Source organism: Gossypium hirsutum, chromosome D13, assembly GCF_007990345.1.
Source record: "Gossypium hirsutum isolate 1008001.06 chromosome D13, Gossypium_hirsutum_v2.1, whole genome shotgun sequence".
Taxonomy (NCBI): Eukaryota; Viridiplantae; Streptophyta; class Magnoliopsida; order Malvales; family Malvaceae; genus Gossypium; species Gossypium hirsutum.
Window position 1 is genome coordinate 1,445,280 of NC_053449.1, and position 22,090 is coordinate 1,467,369.

Genomic DNA, 22,090 nt, shown 5'->3' on the forward strand with positions numbered 1-22,090 from the left:
TTAATTTAATATGAAAATAAATATATGTATTTATTTATTTAAATGTGTATAATCAAATCAAAATCAAAATTCCATGTATATATATAAACCACAATTCATATTCATGTGTATAATTATACCAAATCAAAGTTCATGTACCAAAATTACACGTTAAATCAAAGTTGATATATAAATTTAATATTTTATCCAATTTTTTTTTTAATTTTGATTGCTCAGGGAAAGTGTGCAACACAAAAAGAATGTTGACCAATACCTATCAAATTCATGCTTTGACTTAACTTTCACTCAAATGAATAAATGTTATTTGGTTGAATGTTATGCTTTGATGTAAAATATAAGAAAAAAAAAGGATAAATATCAAAATTATACATGAATTATGGTTTAATGTGTAATTGTATACATAAATTTTGATTTTGTGTAATTTTATACATGAAATTTTAATTTGATCCAATTTTTGTAAATTATTAACACAATTATTAATAAAACATCATTTTATGTTTATATTGCATACATAAATAATTATATGTATCCAATATAAAAATAAATTTCCATATTTATTTTTTAAAATACATATGATTAAATCAAAATTAAAGTTTCAAGTATACATTTGAACCACAATTAGAGTTTGATGTTTATAATTGTACCAAATTAAAATTCATATATACAATTGCAGATTAATTCAAAATTAATATATAATTTTGCGATTTATCCCCAAAAAAAATTATTAGATCTAGTTGGATTTGTAAAATTATTATGTATTTTTTATGTCAAAATTAATATATAGATTTAATATAAAATGATTTGTTTTAAAAACATATTTATTAATAATAGTAAAATAAGTTATTTTTTAAAATTTCAAATATTTGTACTCATATTATTTTATATATTTAATGAATTTTTAAATTCGAACAAATTAATATCCTAATATATTTAATGAAAATTTTAAATTTAAACAAATTAATATCAAGTTTGATTGTAATAAAAATGTTTATGCATCGGATCAAGCTAAAGTTTGATTGTTTAAAAAAATAAAATAATTTTATTTAAATATAAATCTTTTTATATTTTTATTATTTTAAATAAAAAAAGAACTAACTCGAAGTTAAAAAGTTTAAACCTAAACTTGACTCAAAACAGGCCGAATCAACCAACTAAATTAACCACCAGACCGATAAACACCTTTAAAAAATATTTACTTTGCAAATAAATAAGTGGTTTTTTTATTTTGCGAGTATAATTAAATTTAAATAAAATTAGTGTTGAGTATAGTAGAACGGATATTGCACTCTTAAAGGAGAATATAAATTAAAATTTTGGAGACAATATTATTGAAAGGTATTGCTACATATCCTCAAAAGAATTAATTTCGTGGACCGTAAAATAGATACGAAGAAAACCTTGATTATACTAAAAAAAAAACCCAACTTTTATATACCAATTATTACAATGACTTGGCGAAGTGAAAAGAAAATGGTTCGATGAATATGCTGACACATGACGTGTCACGTGTACATCATGTTAACATACAAAAACCAATTTTTAATTGTACAAATAAATGAAAATTTTAAGAAATAATCAATTTACTCTTTGAACTAATGTACAGGGACTAATCTGCTATTTTTTTTACTTTCTTTCTTTTTAAGAGAATTAGGTGAGAATTTGGTGGCATTTCACCTTCAATTTTGTTGGCCTTTATATGTTGTCTTACTCTAATCCTCAACAAGAAAGTAGCTGTTAAGTGATATACAACTGGGATGATTTACCAACCCAATAGTGATGGATCAACTAAACTGTTTCCATCTATATTTTATTTCTTACCTAATATTTATAACAATGAGCTGTATATATAAGGGTTACCTTACTTCAGTCTTTTTTGGGTTTAGTGAAGATTAAGAGGATTTCTCTATTCTCCAGAGAGTAATATTTTTATCTCTTGTTTGTGATTTTTAGAATTGAATTGATCGATCAAATCAATTGAATTAATAATCGATCGAGATACTGGTCGAATCATTGTCATTTGAGTATCTCATGATGGATTACTTGTCAAGCCAAATTAATATTTTTTTTTCATTGCTAAACATTCCAACACACCTTGTTTTAAAAGTTGAATGATGTTAAGTATTTTAGAGTGCGTCTTTGGATGAGTTAAATTGTGTATTTATATTATATTTTTTCTGTTCATGGATATGATATTTTAGGTAGGTTTTTATGCATGTCGACACGTACCTTATTCTTTTTTAGAACCCACATTATGCAGTCTCATAGAAGGATGCGAGCACCTTGTATGCGAACCCAAAGCACGAACCGTGTAGAGTCTGGGTCAGGGCCCGATTGGGTAATCGGATAGTGGGTCGGTAATAGTGAGTATCATAACAAATGCTTTAAAAAATATCAAAATTTTTCATTGAGAATTAACAACCATAGAAGATGGCAAATGGAGAATCCAAAGAAAATATCAAAATCTTCAAAGATCTCTTACTTGGTTGCTTTTAAGAGTATTCTTGTTACAACATTTCATTGCTTTAGAAGTTTTTAGGTTTTTTTTATTGAGGTGCTCAAGACTTAAGCTCAATAACAAAAATAAATTATCTAAGCCAGTGAGATTGGTAGGCAAAGATGCAATCCATTCAAGAAGCCTCTAGTTTTCAACTTGGAACTTTTTTAGTGCGGTACCTTGGTGTATCATTGATCACAATGAGACTTTTAGTGAAGGATTTTCAAGATCACTTGTTGGGCAACAAAGCTCCTCTCATACATAGGTACGCTATAGTTGATCAAAGTAGTAATCTTTAGCCTTAAAAATTACTAGTGCAAGCTTTTTATGCTTTCTAAGCTAGCAGTGAAGAAGATACTGCAATCTTACAATGGGATTGTAGGTTTAGCTAAAGGTGCTCCAAGAGGCGTGTATAACGCTGTCCTTAAAGATAATTTCTAGGATTCAACAAGTATTTCTGTTTCAGAAGTGAATAGGGAACATGAAGTACGAAATAGTACTCACCTAAAGAAAGAATGATGGTTGATTTGGTGTTGTTTAGAAAGCTGGGCAATGCAAGGTACTTGTACATATCATGTATTGCCTAATTTTAGAAAACAAAGGAAGTGAATGCTGAAAATTTTAAGGAATAAAACCATACTCAACTAAAAGATGAATGACTATTGATGATAGAGCCCGGAATGACAATGGAGCAGAGCAGGGGCGGATATTGTTAAATTCACTTATGCTCCACGATTGGCATAATCTGCTTCACCATCTGTCCCGCTCCATTGTGGACGTATAATATTGAAAACCACTACCACCTCCATGTATGTTGGATGTATCCACCCCCACCCCCACCCCTACCCCCTTTTGCTTCGCTTTAATTTAATTTTTAAATTATTTTAAAGTCAATAAATATTTAAACATAATTCTTCAAGCAAATATTGAAACATAAAATAAGTTATTTTTTTCTATATTATGTTACTACATAAAATAGGTCGGGACGGAAGAAGCAATGTCCATTACCACTCCATACTCACTATCTAAAAGAAAAAAATCACCCTAATTAGAGAGTAGTGGTTTAAAATTTTACTATCCCTCTATTCTAATCGATAGTGAGTGAACTCGCAAGCGCAAGCAAAATAGACAAAACTTCTCCTTATTCTCACACATAAGGGAGGAATCAATAAATTTGCACTTAGACTCAATTCTTAAGCACACAAGGATATCCTCTCACTTGGATCTAGTAATGTCGTTGTGATCTATAAACAAAATTCAAGAGACTTAACTAAATGATGTGGGATTCTTTTGAAATACAATCATCTTTTCAACAATTATATCCTTGAGCTTGGCTAGTATTTTTAGGAATCTTTGGGCTATCAGTTGAATTGGATCCATTTGGATTGCATAGACAAAATGCTATGTTCTCAACGATAAAAGTATATGACAAGTCCCTATCAAAAGCATTAGAAGTTGGAATTGGAAAAGCTTTTGCATTTGAGGGGAAAGCTCTACAAGTTACCATGAATACATTAATGGAACGCTAGTGTGGCCTTTTCTCTGGATATAAATATGCTGCGGCAACTATTTGGCAAGAACTAAGACAAGGTACCTAGGCATAGGCTGATTTGGGCTCAATTTCTTATTTCTAAGCATGCGGTGATTGCTTGGATGGGTATTGTTGATAGCTTGGCTATAGGAAGCAGCCTTGCTTAATAGGGATCATTATGAGACACATTCACCATTCTACGCCTAACCCAACCCATTATTTTTTTATATTTTTCATGTTTGTTTTATTGTTAATATTTAAAGTTTGTAGATGTCCATCTCGATATTATGATTTTCAAAGTTCGAACCTACTATCTTCTTGGAGTCCAATAAACATTACCATTATACCTAACACTTAGTGGTAACCAATCTTGAACTGATTTCAAGTTTTGGGTACTAGTATGTGTTTAGATATTTAATTCATCAATCGTATTGCACTTAAGATAATGAGTTATGTAATATGAGCCAACAAAATGTTGACATTGTTGGCACAAGTTGAAGCGTTAGATTTTTGAATTCAAAATTTATCATGTGTAATTGTCACGAGTGAATTTTATAATTTATATTAGCTTAATTTTATTTTATAATTACTTAGACATATATTATATTTATACTTATAAACCGAAAGAATAATAAAAGTATAAGATAAAAGGATCTCATAAAAAAATATGAATACTTAAAATTCGTTTTACATGGACGATAGTACAATATATACACACATATGGTTTCCATGAACTAATGGAGAACGTGGGCTTATGGTCCAAAACAGAACCATTCTCCCAATACATCAACCAAGAGAAATCCATCATCAAGAGAATTCCTTTTATATTTTACGTTTGTTCATATTTAGGGTTCGTGACTATTTCTTTTAATAATTTCATTTCAAAATTTAAACTCGCATTCTTTTTTTAAAAGTATAACCGTTGCACCCAACACTTGCTGATTGCTAGTTTTTCTCTCTTTGTAATATTCTCAACGTTTTCTTTACTTTTTTTCCTCTCTTTACTCAAAGGCTATACCGTAAGTATCTCATTGACTCTGAAGAGCTAATCGTGGGATAGTGATTAGAGGTGAGTTCAGTTCGGTTTAATCGTATTTTTTGCACCATTTATGATAATTTAGTTTAGTATGATTCAATTCTTAATCTTCCATATTATATTTGGGTTTTGAATTTTTAAGCTTATTTTGACCCAAAAAAAAACTTTATTTATTGTTTCTGGGCATTTAGTAAAGTTTCAATGTATTCTTCAGAAATATCTACAAAATTAACTTTTCAAGTAAATAAAAATTAATTAATACCTCTTATCTAGTATTTGTTAAAAAAAGATTTATTTTTATGTCAATAAAATAAAATATAAATCAAATCAAATAAAAAAATTTAGCTCAATTTGGATAATCATTGTTTTTTAACTTGTATTCCAAAAAGCGTTCAAATTGATTTTATTTTTTCTGTTCGATTCAAATCACTTCACTATTTTTCCTCCTTGCCTCTAATGATGATGAGTGTAAAAGATTTTAACTATGTCAGACATAAATTTTAAAGTGTGTTTGGTTTGTCGAGCCTTTAATTACATTTCATAATAGGATTACGGGAATATTAGATTACAAGTGGAATATAAGATTATCTTTGTATGGTTCACTTGAATGGAATGTAATATTCATGTTTTTGGTTGATAAATGTAATATTACCTAAAAGTAAATTTTATTATATTGTCCTTGATATAAAATTTTGTCTTGTACAAGTTCATTTCCTTCAACATTTTTAGTCTCAAATTTACGAGTGAAAAGGGTAAGAAAAAAAAGAGATTTTGAAATATGCCTCGTATTTCAGGTCAAAAATAGGGAGTGATGTCGCAATGAGCAACCGTCGTCACGACGAGAAAAAAAATTTTGTCCCAACGATGCGACGATATATGGAAATATGCAGCTGATGTCTTGGACAGTAATTTTGAGATTATTCCCTAATTAGACCCTAAGCATTTAATAATGTATTGCATTAATTAGTATCTAAAGTGTACCTAGGGTAAATGGGCACCAAGTGACATGTAGCTTATATAAGTCACCTTAGAGCCACTGGGATTTGTGTGTGAATTAGACCTAAATAAGAAAATAACACAATTAAGAGAGAATTTTGTGTTTCAATTTGAAGGGTTTTTTTCTTTCGGGGTTTCGAGTTTTTTTTTACTCTCTTCTTCTTGTACTCTTCTCTTATTAGTGAAATCTCCTTTTGCCGGTGGTTTTTATCCTCTTCGGAGGAGTTTTTCCACGTAAAATTTTTGTTATTTTACTTATTTGTTGCTTACATGAATTTATTTTATAAATAAATAAATTTAAAAAAATCAAAAGAATCAAAATTAAATAAACCAGACCAAATAACAAAAATATTCAATTTGATTAATTCAATTGTATCAAGAGAGTCAATCAATTCGATTTGATTTAGTTTTAACAACATATTTGGTTTATCTAATTATTAATACATAGAAACCAAATCAATCAAATATTCACTTTATTTTTGCTCATATACTAAAATTTTTTGCAAAATAAAATAGGGATGCTATGAAACGAAAAGTAAGTTCAACCAATAAAAATAATAATGTCGATTAAATTTTAATTCAGTTGGTATCATTGCTTTTATAATTACAGAATGAATACGGGATTAAATGTTCTTATGTGCATATTTTCTTATGATTTAAGAGTTTAATAGATTTAAATAGATAGACGTGAGCACTATATATATATAAGAAAGGATTAATAGTTTTTAAGAAAATAATAACAGTTGTCTTAACTTATATGAAGTGATGGTTAAATTTTTTGTTAAACGCCTGATTGATACAAGTTTAAACCATATTAATTACATCTCTTACCTCTAATATTGTATGCAAACCAAAAGAATAGTAGCTATTATTGAGACATTGGTTGTCATTCACCATGAAGTAATCATATGCAATAACTATAGCACTCAGTTATGTAATTACTAAGGAAATGCACTCGGTTGTGCAAAATTGTGTCCCTAGGATCCCATGCTGCCTCCTTTCATAGTCAACATTGAAACAATAAAGCTCCAACTAATATTCAAAATGCATTTATCAAACACCTAACACATCTTGCTGCTGCACGTTCCACTCCATTGACTCATCGTTAACAATGCCCTTAAGAAAATAAGTTAGAATTTACAATTTAAGAGATTATACACTGAAGGTTTTTTACTAAAAGTTAAATTATATTTTGCAAATTTTACTCAAAGTTTGAGTAAATTAGTCCTTGAATGTTACATCAAAGAGTAAAGCTATCATTCTGTTAAAAAATCATCCTTTTCTACTGTTAAAAACTGGTCTATGTATGTCGATAAGTACACATGGCACTCCATGTGGAACTGTCTGGTTATTTTATTAACCACGCTGGGTTTTAATGGTAGAAATAGGTCAAATTTTTAATTGAAAATGAATAAAAGAAGGTTGAAACTTAGTAAAAATTAGTATATATATATTAGGTTAAAGAGACTTGGAAGGCAACAAGGTTTTAGGAAGGAAAGATAAGTTGAAAAATTAAAACATGCAAGGGAAGAGAAACAAACTTGAGTCTCAAAAACAATTTCACTAATACTTAACCAACAGATCAGTAACTTATTTTTTATATAAACATGCAAGGGAAGAGAAACAAACTTGAGTCTCAAAAACAATTTCACTAATACTTAACCAACAGATCAGTAGAAATAGGTCATTTTTAATTGAAAAGATTAATTTACTCTTTAATTTAATATATAGGAACTAGAGAACCTTCATAGTACTTTTACTGAGGTTATATTCTTGTGGGGCAAGACTTTTTCTTTTTTCTTTTTTACTTATTTGCTCTTATATTTAAGCTTTGATCTAGAGTTACTAATTTTTTTTGTCAGAATTAAGGTATCAATTATCAATAACAGTTATTAATTCTTTTATTATGATAGTTTTCCAATGATGTTAATAGTTGACCTTAAAGTATACTCAATTTGATGAATAAAATTCGAACTTTCAACTATATAATTAAAAGATAAAGTGAATTATCATCGTGTCATAATTCTAAATTTATTGGTTAACTTTTTGAAATGTCATTTTTTTTAATTACAAAAAAAAGATAAATCTCTAATAAAAATGTAATTAAAATTCAAATCGTAAATAAAGTGATGAATATCTTTAACCATCATGTCTTTACGAGTATTTTTTGAAATGTCATTTTTTAGTAACAGTTACAAATGGAAGTAGGAGTAAATATTCATCAAAGTCCCCATTTTCCTTTCAAAGAAAATCCCATTTGTAAGTGTTCTTTGATCTATATATAGACACAGCTGGCAGATCTTCATTTCTTCTTTCATAATCCACCCCCTAAATGATACCCTGAAATGTCAAAATGCCCCATCTCTCTCTCCCTCTCTCTCTTTCTTTCTTCCATCACCATTATTACACCCCCAAAAGCTTTGAATCTGAATATCTTTAATTCAAATCCCCATTCTCCATACATACTCTCATCTAGATCTAGGGTTCCCTTCATTATCTCAAAAACCCCTATATATCTACAAACCTTACAGAAAAACACTCCCCAAAATCAAAATCCCTCTCCAAATGATTCCCCAATGGCTAAGATCACCAAGCAGGGCAGCAGCAACAAACCCCACAAAATCACCCTCCCATTTCTCTTTCTCTTCATTCAAAGACATTGATGCTATCCTCAAAGAAGAAGAAGAAGAACAAGTCCTCTATCCTCAATCCCCTAAAAGGCCCTCCATTTTCCACCGTGTCAAGCTCTCCACCACCGTCTTACGCGCCTGGTCCTCTTCCAACCGCCGTCCACTTACTCTCCCCAACGCTGACCAACGCGTCGTCGTTTACCTCACCAGCCTCCGTGTCGTTCGAAAAACCTTTGAAGATTGCAAGACCGTTCGATCAATCCTTAGAGGATTCAATGTTCCCATCGACGAACGAGATGTGTCATTGGATTCTAGTTTCTTAGACGAGTTACAGGGGATCGTTGGGCGTAACAAAAGTTTCACCCTTCCCTTGGTTTTCATCGGCGGAACGTATATCGGCGGAGCAGAGGAAGTGAAACGATTACATGAATGTGGTGAACTGAAGAAGATGATCGGTGGGTTACCGTCGGTGGTTGGGTCAAGTGTGTGTAATTTATGTGAAGGGCTGAGATTTATTCTTTGTCCACAATGCAATGGTAGCCATAAGATCTACTCTGAAAAAACTGGGTTCCGAAGTTGTGCCGATTGCAACACCAATGGTCTGGTTAGGTGCCCGTCTTGTAATCCCTCCGGTCACCGGCGAATTAGCTATCCTTTTTCGTAGCTTTAAAAATATATATTAGATTAATAAAAACAAAAAGAGAGAAACGTAATTTATTTTCTTCTCCTAATTTTCATTAGCGCATTTGACTGTGGAAGAAATGCATGTATATTTTTCTCAAAAGTAGTATATTATTAGGGTTAATGTCACGTTTGGTCCCTCAACTTTCACCTAATGTGAAATGTGGTACCTGAAAGAAACAAATTCAATTTAATACTTGCACTATTTTATCATGTATCAATGACTTAGCAATAATCCTCATATTATTGATTTTGGATTTTATATAATATTCATGGGTTGATTAAATTTTAAGTTATTTTTTATAATTTTGTTTAATGTTTGAAATAGAAAAAAAAAACTCAAATAATATAATTACTCAGTAAAGTCTAGAACCTATCATATGAAATCACATGGCATCCATTTATTTGTGGTTTCCAAAGTCAGCATCTGAATTAAATAGTGTTAAGGTTTTGGGACACATGGATACGTGGTAGTTTAGTACATATATTAAATTAGACATTATATTTGTATAGGTATAACCTTATTGCATATTGGATTAAAGTTTAGGGGCTAGTTGTGATATTAACCCTTATTATTTTAAGGTGTGAAGTAAGATTCGAGGTAAAAGTACTATGGAAAAAATTGTAGTAGGAGATCGATTGTATTTTAGAGCAAATTAGTTTGTTCTATTCAAAATTTCATCAATTTATATTATTAAAGTTGGCGTGGTTAACAAAATAACATATGGTGTGTCACGTGTACTTTATATTGATATACATAGATTAGTTTTTAACAGGGAAAATGGATGAAATTTTTAACAGAATGGCTAGTTGATTCTTTAATCTAACGTATAGGGTCTAATTTACTTTTTTTTTATTAAATGAGACGAATGTTTTAGGGAAATAACCCGTGTATGCAACGAACAAGTAAATAAAGTAAATTTGATAAGATCGAACATACAAATTTTACGTGAAAAATCCCTCAAAAGAGGATAAAAATCACGGACAAAAGAATATTTCACTATAACAAAAAGAGAGTACAAAAGATAGAGAAAATCAACTCGAAACCCTGAAATAAAGACCCTTCAAAAAAAAATTCTTTCAATGTAAATATTTCTGTTATTATAAAACCTAGAGTAACTAACGTCTATTTATAGGCTGAAATTCATAGCATATATGACTAGAATATCCCTAGGTTAATCAAAGTTTAAGTGGGAATTTAAAACAGAGTTTAACTGAGAGAAAAAAGTCGAGAAACTTGAAGTGTAAGTCAAGATAAAGAGCTTCTCCTCGTTGCGACATCACACACTGTTTGATCGAAAATACGAGAAATACTTCTACAAATACAATAAACTCTTAGTAATTGTATTTTCACCCAATATTTGGACAGGCAATAACATAAGAATAATATAATTTCCAGTATTTTCCAGGTTGCCATATGTTATAAAAGAGTGACTAATTATTCTATCTCACGTGGTTTCCCATTCGAATCTCAGTAATCCCTAGTTTGGACTCCTGAATTGACTGGTAAATTCGTGATACAGTGGGTTTTAGGCTGGCTTTTGCTAATGTACACGTTAACATTAATTACATTAAATTATACATAAAAATTACATAAATATAACGTGGTTTAAACATAATCAGTCTCATAAAATAAAGACTAATTAAGTATCTCTTTGAATGAGTGGTATGGTATGATGCCTTTAACTTATTTTTTGTCTCATATTACAGTATTATTACAGTATCTAATCTCATCACCACTGCTACTTTTATACTAACCGTAGATAAACGCATCGCCTATCTAAATCCATACTAAAAAACACCACCTTAATGAATAATGATAGAATCTCTTGTTAATGATGAAAAGTTTAATACTATAATCAAGTAATAAATAATAATATCTAGATTATTTTTCATTTATTTATTTTCTAAATATATGAAAAAAAAATAGTAAAATAAGATTCCAGCCTAAACTCAGCTTTCAATGAAAAAGGAAAAAGAAAAAGCTGTCAGCAGGCAAGCTCCCCAAGGGAGGGAATAGTTGGCGAATTTACAAAATTATCATAGAATATATTAGATAAAAGTATTACGGAGTCAGGGACGGATCCATAATTTTATTCTAGAGGGTTAAAATTTCTAAATCTGAATGATTTTTTAACGTAAAAAAGTGTCAAATTTTTTCAGATATTTTTTTTATTAAACAAAATCAAAAAGAAAAAAATTATATTATATAAAATTAAATGTTTCTTTTCGATATACAAAAAAAGAATAACTAATACTATACTAAAAATTTTATAAACATCATTATGATTCCAAAATTAAATATATGAAAAAAAATACTTAGCCTTAGTCCTATTTTTCAATATTAGGCATACTAAATTACACCCTCCTCTTTTTTATAAGATCGAACTTATCAATGATAGAATCTGTTGAAAATTCTCGAGAAATCTTCTATGTAAGGAGCCGAGAGGAAGGTGATTTGTATTTTTTTTATTATGTGCTCTCAGTCTCGGCATCAAACTCTTTTCTGTTTCCCTCGACAAGATTGATACCTCGCCAAAAGAAGATAATTCATTAGCAAGACATACAAATCAAAATGCAAGAAAGTTACTAACTTAATATGTATGGGTATAGGCCGAATCAATTAATTCTGAAATTTAGTTTTAAAGTCCATATTGGGCCTCTAAATTGTCTTTCTAGCCCATACATTAATATTTAATTATTATTAAAATTATATAATTAAAAACTGAAAAATACTTTGTTAACATAAAGTATAACCTTATGACTTAAAAGAGGGCGAATTATATAAAATACAATTTGGCCAAGGGGATAAACGTTATACAATATGGACACCAAATTTACAATACACTATAATTTATATATAAAATTCAAAAATCTAAAAATTCCACCCCTGAATCCATCCCGGATTACAGCTTCCTGTCACTATTATAGCTTATTAGTGAGGGATTAGTGATGGATTAGTGTAAGCATAAGTGATGGATTAGTGTTTTTGTCACAAAAACGAAAGTGATGGATTTTGTATATTAATAAATTTAGCCCTCAACTTTTATATATTTTATCAATTTAGTTATAATTTTAAAAAATTAACCCTTAAATTTTACAAATGATCTCAATTTGATCCTAATTTTAAAAATTTGAAAAAATATATAAAAATACATAATTATTTTAAATATAATAATAAATTTAAATTTATATTAATATTAAATAAAATAAAAATTGCCCACCCTGTCCTTCTCCCTCTACCCCTCCCCCTCCCCCTCGACCGTCCCCGTCCCCCCTCTCCTCATCTCCACCACCGTCCCTATCCGCAGGGTTGTGGTTGGCTTCATTAGTAGTAATTGGTAAACTTGAAATTTTGATTTCTCACCATCTTAATATAATAAAAGATTTTTTGGTCTATGCGATTAAGCGCTAAGCTTTTTGATGGCTCTGCAGCAGCAGAAGATAGAGAGAGGGAGGGGGTACAGGGGTTGTCGGTGATGGAGGGGAAGGAGAGAGGGAGGGATGAGGTGATTTTTATTTTATTTAATATTATTATAATTATTAAATTTATTATTAATTTTAAAAAAATATTTATGTATTTTTATATTTTTATATTTTTTAAATTAGGATGAAATTGAGATTATTTATAAATTTTGAAGATTAATTTTTTATAATTATGACTAAATTGATATAATATTTAAATTTTATATATATTTATAAAATGTTTACTTGTTTAATCTAGATCAATCTTTAGGACATGTATTGAATCCGTATAGGACTCTACTTATTCTATTAGACATTAGTTATAAAAGGGTTGTTTAACCCTTAAAAATGTATAACAGAAAACCCCTTGTATTATTGTTTTTCAATATTAGTGAATTTCTTCTCCTCTTCCCGTGATTTTTCTCGATAAGGATTTTTCACATAAAATCTGTGTGTTCTTATTTTTTCTTTCTTATTGATTTACGATCATTCCTATTGTCATTATCATGTATAGTATAACAAATAAGTTAAGAATAAAATTCTCAATTTAAATGTAACAATCCTTTGTTTTATAGTAACATTTTATTTTCTATAAGTGGACATGACATTAGTATTAGTTCTCAATTTATAAATTAAAGGTAGATTTGGATGAGCGGTACGTTTTTCTGTATTTAGTGTAAAAATAGTTGTAGCGATGAGATTAGATACTGTAGCAATACTATAGTGTGAGACAAAAAATAAACTAAACGCACTGCAACACATCCAATGGTCCATCTAAACCCACCCTAAATATCTTCTAAATTTATGTTTAATATTTTTATTTCTACATCATAAAATTACTTTTTAGTGCAAACATATAATTATAAAAATACAATGTCAATGCCAAACAAAGTAAATTATATTATTAAGGGTGTTTTGTTTTTGTTTATATATATATTTATAAATAAAATATTACACATAATGATATGGATAAATTACACCATTAGTTACTAAATTATGAGTAAGTTTTTTTTTGTCACTTAACTAAAAAAGTTTCAATTTGGTCACTGAACTATTTCAATGTTTTCATTCAAGTCGTTGAACTATTCAAAAGTTTTTATTTAAGTCACTAGTTGTTAAGTTTTTTTTTTTAAGTTCTACCTTTGAGATCCAAGCGATGATTCGACGACCGGTACGTGAATCAATACCCATCGACGAGTAGAAGAATATACCAACAAGATAGGTGCAACTTAATAAGTAAATGCCTCTAAAATAGTAACAAAACAACAATAAAACAAGAGTTATACAATATCTAAACAATAACAACAAAATAGTAGCAACATAATAGTGAAAACAAGAAGAAAATAGCAACAAAACAATAAAAAGAACTTTTTTTTTTGGCATATTCAGGTTGGGTTGCCTAACCCATTTTCTAAATGGGTTTTTTTTTGTCCAACCCCATTTTCCGTGCATATATTTTTACCCAAACCCTGTCACTTTTCGGGCGGGCCTTCGGGCCAGGTCGGGTGACTCAACCCATGAACATGTCTAGTTCTTATGTATGTTACTTTTTAATTCTTTTATTTAAAAATTATATAAAAGTACGAAAACACAAAAAAGTCATCAATTTAATAAATATGTATAGTAATAATTTCCTAACCGATTTGGCACCCGATTAACCCATGACATCAGCTTAGTCAGGAGTTTCATTAATAGTATAAATGTTAAAAACATGTTTGGCTAAATGTGTTTCACAAAAACACATCTTTAGGTATAAAGATAAGTTTAGTTCTTAAAGTATACATTTTTTTTTTCCAATTTGATCATTATTCCATTTTTAGCTAAATTTAACCTCAACCTTTTAAAAGTTGTTAAATTTGATCATCAACCTTTCAAAAAAAGTGACTTTATTTGTCACTTTTTGAAAGGGTAAAGGCCAAATTTAGCAAAAAAAAAAAGAATAATGGCCAATTTGACAAAAAAAGATATAAACGTTGTGTAACAGCCCATTTTTAGGTCAAATCGAAATAGTGATTTCGGGACCACAAGTTCGAAGTTAAAATAATAATTTTTTGGGTCAAATCAGAATAGTGGTTTCAAGACTACAAATCTAAATTTAAAATATTAATTTTATTATTATTTTAATATTTACAGCATATTAGTAGAGTCATACGAAAATTTCGTTAAGAAATTTTATAGTTTGCATGCTTAATTCGATAAAAATGACTAAATCGCGTAAAGTGCAAAACTTAAGTTCTATTAGTTAAAGGTATCAAATGACAATGTGATTAAATGGTTGAGGGTTTTATGTTGCAATTAGACCATATAAATTGCTAGTGGACTTTTATGGCCATTAAAATGAAATTATAAAGGTTATATGTTAAGGTTAAATTAGTAAATAACCAATTAACTTAAAATTAAAATAAGTAAAATTAAAGTATCATCTTCCCAAAAGCTAAACACTACTGAAATTTGAAGGTTAGGAAGCCATAGTTAGGGCTTGAAGCATTCGGCCAACATTTTTAGTGCATATCAAGAAAAGAGGAATCCGAAATTAGATCGGGGGAAAGGCAAAATTATCAAGTAATCGATCCGATTCGTCAATTCCGAGTACGAGGTAAGTTCATAAGTAAATAAATGTTTTTGAATTTAAATGTATATGTTTTATACATTGCCGAATTGATTTGTATAAAGATATACATTGTCGAATTTGATTTGTTTATAGATATACATTGCCGAATTGATTTGTATATAGATATACATTGCCGAATTTGAATTGTTTATAGATGTACATTGCCGAATTGATTTGTTTATAGATATACATTGTCGAATTTGATTTGTATATGGTTATACATTACCGAATTTGATTTGTATATGGATATACATTGCCGAATTGATTTGTATATAGATATACATTGCTGAATTTGATTTGTATATGGTTATACATTGCCGAATTTTATTTGTATATGGATATACATTGCCGAATTGATTTGTATGTAGATATTCATTGCCGAATTTGATTCGTATATGGATATATATTACCGAATTGATTTGAGCATTGTATGACTGGTTTCATGCATTAATTGATTTAATTACGAAGTCGAAAGCTCCGAATGAACCTTAGTAAATGTATTGGATATTGATGTCATGATATTAGAACTTTCGAAGTGTGATTTTGTGTAAGACCATGTCTGAGACATTGGCATCGAAGTGAGAAAACATGTAAGACCTTATTTGGGACATTGGCATCGGATATGATTCGTATAAGACCCTGTCTGGGACAGTGGCATCAATATGCGTTAACATGTAAGACCATATCTGAGATATGACATTATACGAGTTTTATATGATTTTCGTAGGATCTTAACAATTTCAAATGTGAATTTGAGTTGAATGGTTCAGGTATGTGTGAAGTTATATGTTCACGAAATATTAAGGTAAGTTTAGTAGTTAATGTGATAATATACAATTATATGAGTTAGTTAAATGTTTATGTGTTTGAGATTTATTTGAATTCGACCTAGTTGAATTGAATTATAAATATCATTGAGATGATTTATTTGCTTATGGCTTACTAATCTAGCTTCCAAAGCTTACTTTGTGCATTCTTCTATTGTTTTATAGATATATAAAGCTAGCTCGAGCTCGGGGATCGTTAAGGATTATTGTCACACTATCAATCGACAATTTGGTATTTTTGAAAGCTTGATATTATGGCATATGACATGCATAGACTATGGTTAATTTTGAGTTGTATATAAGTGGCCCTGCGAAATGACTTGTTACAGATACTAATTATTATGTATATTCAGTCATGTTATAAGCTCTTTTGGGAAGTATGTTTCAAATTATATATGAATGATAATGTTTGGTTATAAGATTCGGCTTGAGTAATGATTTAGTTGGTTCGAAAAAAAAATGGTTTGTATATGCAATATGATTAGTAGACATGAATTGTGATAAATGACTGTGTTAGATTGTGTTGAGTTAGGTAGTGTCTTGTAACACTAATCCGGCGACGGATACGAGTTAGGGATATTACACGTTAAGGATTAAATTTATCATTATGCTTATTTTTTATCTACTAGTTGCATAAATAAAAGAGAAATGTCATTTCTGATTGATGATATAAAAAAATAATACAATCAGTCATCTTTTTAACAACTGCTCTCTATAACAATATTTCATTATAAAAGGAAAGTTTATTATAAAATCGTTTTTTTTATATTTTATATTTACCTTTTATAACAACTTTTTATCTATAACAGTAACATCGTAAAGTATGAAACACTCTTTACTAAATTAGTTTTTTATTATAACAACCTTTTATCTTAAATTTTAGTAAAATTAATTCTATTCTAAGTGTAATAAAAATAATAATTTTTAGTTAAAATATTATTTTAATAAAATATTTAAATTTTATATAAAAATTTATTAATTATATTTTATTGAATGAATATAATATTTAATGAATGAAATTATATTTGTAAATTTTAGTAAATGTACAATTTAATTATATAAATCTCACTAATTGATGTTATAAATATATATTATAATTTTAAATTTTAAATTTTTAAAAATTTAAATATGATCTAAATCTCAAATATCATTTTAGGTGTTTTAAATACTGTTGTAAGTGTATAATAACCGTCTTCTTATAACATTTGGAATTTTAACAAACAAATAAGATTGTTATAAAAAGAATTGACGGTATATATTTTACAAATTTTATTTATTTTAAAAATATCAAATTATATAAAAAAATAAAATAAAAATATTTGGAAGGTGGAGCACTACCAAAGTTAATTTACAGTTTTTTATATTGTTTAAATTATCATTTGGAGCCTGAACTTGATAATTATTATTTTTATTGGGGTTTAAATTTTTTTAAAATTTAAGTTAAACCTTGAACTTGATTATTGTTCATACAGTGGGGTCTGAGCTACGCAACTATTCTCACATTGGGGCTTAAACTTTTTGTTTATCCAAATTAATCCCTGAACTTGACAATTATTCCTACCTCATAACTTAAATTTTAGGGTTTTCAAAGAAATATCAGAGACTAACTTATACAAAAAGAGTTCAGGTCCCAATACGAGAATAATTGTCAAATTCAGACAAAAATAAAAATAATTCAATCCAAAAAGAAAAGAAGAAAATTCAACTCAAAATGGAGCTTTCTATCATATCTAATAATCTAATCAATCAGAGTTGTTGGGCCGGCCCATAATTTCCCCTTTACTTTTTTTTTCCCGTTGAAACGCAAGCCTTATTCACGTGTCAATCACTGTCCGTCAGATATGAATCGGAGAGACGGTGTGTAATCCATATAATGTTGGTTTTCTGTTAAAAAGTGGGTTTCGAGATAACGACACGACAGGCATTAAACAAAGTGGGCTTCTCCAAGCCATTATCATCATTCTTCAATATTTCCCTACCACACAAAATTTTATTTGTCAAATCCTTTTGCTTCTTTTGAAGTGATATTTTTCTAGCCCTTTTTTCCTTTTCCTTTTTCCCAATTAAAAGAAAAATGAAACCCTTTAAATAAATAAAATTCTACCATACATTATATCTAAATTTTGTTTATCTAATTTGTCGATTAAGTATCAATTCAATTGGCGTGGACATTATTATCAATTTAGGGGACGTGAGTTTAAATGCTTTAAAGCGCATTATCCTCCTATTTATGAGTTCAGAATGAGTTATGGGTAGTTTTAGATATTGCGTTAAAAAGAATAGATTAATAATGATAAATATATTACACAGGTAATTTTAACGATTTAAATTACATAAGGTGAGTTTCAAACCTAAACCTTTTAAGATTCAGTACTTTACCAAATGGGTTTTTTTTGGGAACAATTTTTGCTCCTTTTTTGAAACAATATTTATAACTATTCATATCATTCTCAACTCATAAATAGGAGGATAGTGCGCTTCAACGCACTCAAACTTATATTTTTCTGCATTGACAATAATACTCATACCAATTGAGCTTATACTCAATCGGCTATACTAAATAAAGTTAAAAATAGTATGGTTGAGTAATGTGCTAAATAAAATACTCAATTAGGGCAAGAAAAACATTTTGTTGGGAAAAGCCTAATTATATCATTGGATTTAAGTCTTTTCCTTCCACTATTGATTTATAAAACACCCAATAATGTTTCACAAAGAACTTTCAAATAATACTATCTAAAGAAAGTAAGGCTCTAAAAGTAATTTAAATAATGTATTTTTTTATTTTATAAGAATAATTATTTAGTATATTAACGGTTCTGATCATATCTGTTCTTTTTGGCGCAATGCCTAGAATAATTCATAGCCCCTCCCCAACCAAAAAATAGGAGGATAATACGTTTCAGCACACTCAAATTCACGTACTTCTACATTGGCAACAATGTGCATGCCAATCGAGTTAGGACTCAATCATCATATTTTTAAATTATGTTTAAAAAGTTTGAAAAATATCATTTATAAAATAAAATTTTTCACCATCTATGTACTAAATAATTATTTTTAATGTAATATTCAAAGTTATTAAAAGTATTCAAAATTTCCATGGAGGGGATAAGAAAATGCCCCATCAATCCCCAAACTTTTATTGTGAAAGTTTATTTCTTTCAATCACATGAAAGTCTCACCTTTATCTCATGAACTATCATATCTAAACCAAACCACGCCCATAAATATTTATAATGGTGCCCCATCTACAATTATTTCTAGCCCCACTTCCAAAATATATATAAAAAAAAACAAATAACTTCTTTTATTATCTTTTCAAATATTTAATTAATGTATCTTGAAGATATCACCTCACGTTAAATTATTCGATGTGATAAAACTCGATGAAGCTCAGTCTCATAGTTTTGTTAATAACCTAAACTCGGCCTTACTAAAATGTCTTGTCACAATAGGTGAGCCTACACAATCCTTAAAAAAATATATGAGAAGAGCTTCTGTCAACATCTATCAATCTATCACCTCTTTAGGCGTAACGATACTTTGCCTGGTCTTCTTTCATAATCTCCTCATATAGACTCCAATAGTGTTCCTAGCGGACGTCCATTGCTCTACCCCTTACACTTACGAGGTAGGGTGTTTGATGGTTGGGACCCAAGCCAAGTTTGCCTCATTCTATAAATACCATCCTCTAACACCAAATCAAATGCAATAGAGAAAAAAAGAGAACTTAACTACCTGGTTGACAACATTTTGGTTAAACGTCGTCCTGGCCCAAACCAAAATGTTATCCTTAATGGCTCTCTGCTCCACTTAAGGTGTGAACCACCTCCATTCTTAGTGGCTCTCTATACCACCCATGTGAAAGTTTTGATATCCCAAATTTTTGATATAATAATATTTAAGATGAATTTTATTACTAAATCATTTAGTGTTTAAATATTTTCAACTTAACACCTTATAAAACTCAATTGTTATAACAACTAACATCGTTTGGGGGAAACAAGCAAAATACTATGTATCTACCTTCAGATTCAGAACAAGATGACCAAGATGTCACCTGTGATCCACACTAAGGTAAATCCATACATCAGGGTTGGAATGATATGGTAGATGCTTACCATCCCTCATTTTCTTTTATTAAATCCAGGTAACATCATTTTGTTTGTTCAATTGATACTAAGTGTATTTTTTTTAGTTTAAAATGTCCCAATAAAAATTTAAAATTTTTAACACTATTAATAATCGGTCTTAAATTTTAAAATTTTAAAAAATAAATAACCTAAACTTTTGGAAATAAAAATAAATGAACTAAATTTTAAAAGTATGAAAAGTATACGGACTTGAAGCATATTTTAACTTGAAAATTCATATAACTTATTAACAAATTTAATGAAATATTAAAAATTTTAATTATTTATATCTATATTTATCCTATAATAAAAATGGTAATTGAGTTTGATGTTAGTATCCCTTTAAATGTTTAAAACTAATTTATGATTTATTAAGGTGGGTTTGGATGGACAACGTTTATCTGCTATTAATGTAAAAATAACAGTAGCGATGAGATTAAATACTGTAGTTTTACTATAATGTGAAAGTAAACTAAACACGCCGCGTCGCACTCCACTTTCCATCCAAACTCACCCTAAATGTAACATTTATTGTACAACATTGTTGAATGTCGAATGTAAATCATAAAAAACGGATATGAAAGATATAGAAAAAAAATGGGATTCAGCATCAAATATTTATTTTAGAAAAAGGAAATTGAATCATGTTTGTTTTTAACTTGGGGCATTCGTGTTGTTAGCACGAAGTATCTAAATAATAGACCATACACTGTTTCCCACTATTAAAACCTAAGAAAAATACTAATATCTATACCTTACTGTTTAAAAAGTTGGGGCCTATTTAAATGCAAATTTGACAAGAAGAAAAGACATTGAAGTTAAAGCCTTGAAAAAAGTAAAGAGTTTGGGTGAGTCTAATTTGAAGCAATGAGGGGTCACGAACCACGTTCCACTTCTTCTTGTGCAGCTTGCAAGCTCTTGAAAAGGAGGTGCAGTCCCAACTGTATCTTCGCACCCTATTTCCGATCCGGCGAGCCGAAGAAATTCGCCAATGTCCACAAGGTTTTTGGGGCTAGCAATGTAAGCAAGATCTTGGTTGAAGTGCCTGAAGAACAGCGCGAAGACACGGTGAACTCCTTGGCGTATGAGGCTGAGGCAAGGCTTAGAGACCCTGTCTATGGTTGCATTGGTGCCATAGCTTTGTTGCAAAGGAAGATGATCCAACTGCAACACGATTTAGCCCTTGCTAGAGCATGTTTGGCTCGGTATGTCGCAACTCCTTCCGTTGTCGTCAGTTCCGATGATCATCATCGGGTTATCACCGGACCTTTCGATGATTTCCCGGTTGATTGCGGAGTATCTTTCGACAGTTTTAACCAGAATATTTCATATGAATTGAATCAAGAAGCAAATATGTATGATTTTAGCCAAATTCCATATATATAAATATTTTCTCTCTTCCTTGAATCTGTTATTCTATGTCCTCAATATCAAAGCTTCAATTAATATCGGAAATCAGAAAGGGTTTGGTGTAAATGGTATACTTAAAAGAGTGGGCATATTTCAAAGGACAAAGTGAAATTGGGAGTGTAAGCCAAAATCTCCAAAATGTAGGGCAGAGTGGTGGCTTCATTTCGGATAACTCTCCTGCCAAATCAAACAAGCATCACATGCTCTTGTTCACAAGCTTTGGCCTATGAATTATTACTCTCAAGTCATATGATATCCCCTCCTATCTTAAAA

General features: G+C 29.5%; 2 protein-coding genes across 2 annotated transcripts; both read left to right on the forward strand.

Annotated features, from left to right (window-relative positions):
- The first annotated feature begins 8,305 nt into the window (after window positions 1–8,305).
- On the forward strand, window positions 8,306–9,618 carry LOC107918260 (uncharacterized protein At5g39865). The gene has a single exon (XM_016847784.2). The coding sequence runs from the start codon at window positions 8,623–8,625 to the stop codon at window positions 9,349–9,351; it is 729 nt and encodes a 242-aa protein (XP_016703273.1). The 5' UTR covers window positions 8,306–8,622; the 3' UTR covers window positions 9,352–9,618.
- An 11,380-nt stretch (window positions 9,619–20,998) lies between these two features.
- Window positions 20,999–21,814, forward strand: LOC107920638 (LOB domain-containing protein 21). Its single transcript, XM_016850444.2, has one exon. The coding sequence runs from the start codon at window positions 21,275–21,277 to the stop codon at window positions 21,791–21,793; it is 519 nt and encodes a 172-aa protein (XP_016705933.2). The 5' UTR covers window positions 20,999–21,274; the 3' UTR covers window positions 21,794–21,814.
- The last annotated feature ends 276 nt before the right edge of the window (window positions 21,815–22,090 follow it).

Coding starts and splice junctions, on each gene's coding strand:
- LOC107918260 (XM_016847784.2), top strand. CDS start 8,623: ATGATTCCCCAATGGCTAAGATCACCAAGCAGGGCAGCAGCAACAAAC.
- LOC107920638 (XM_016850444.2), top strand. CDS start 21,275: ATGAGGGGTCACGAACCACGTTCCACTTCTTCTTGTGCAGCTTGCAAG.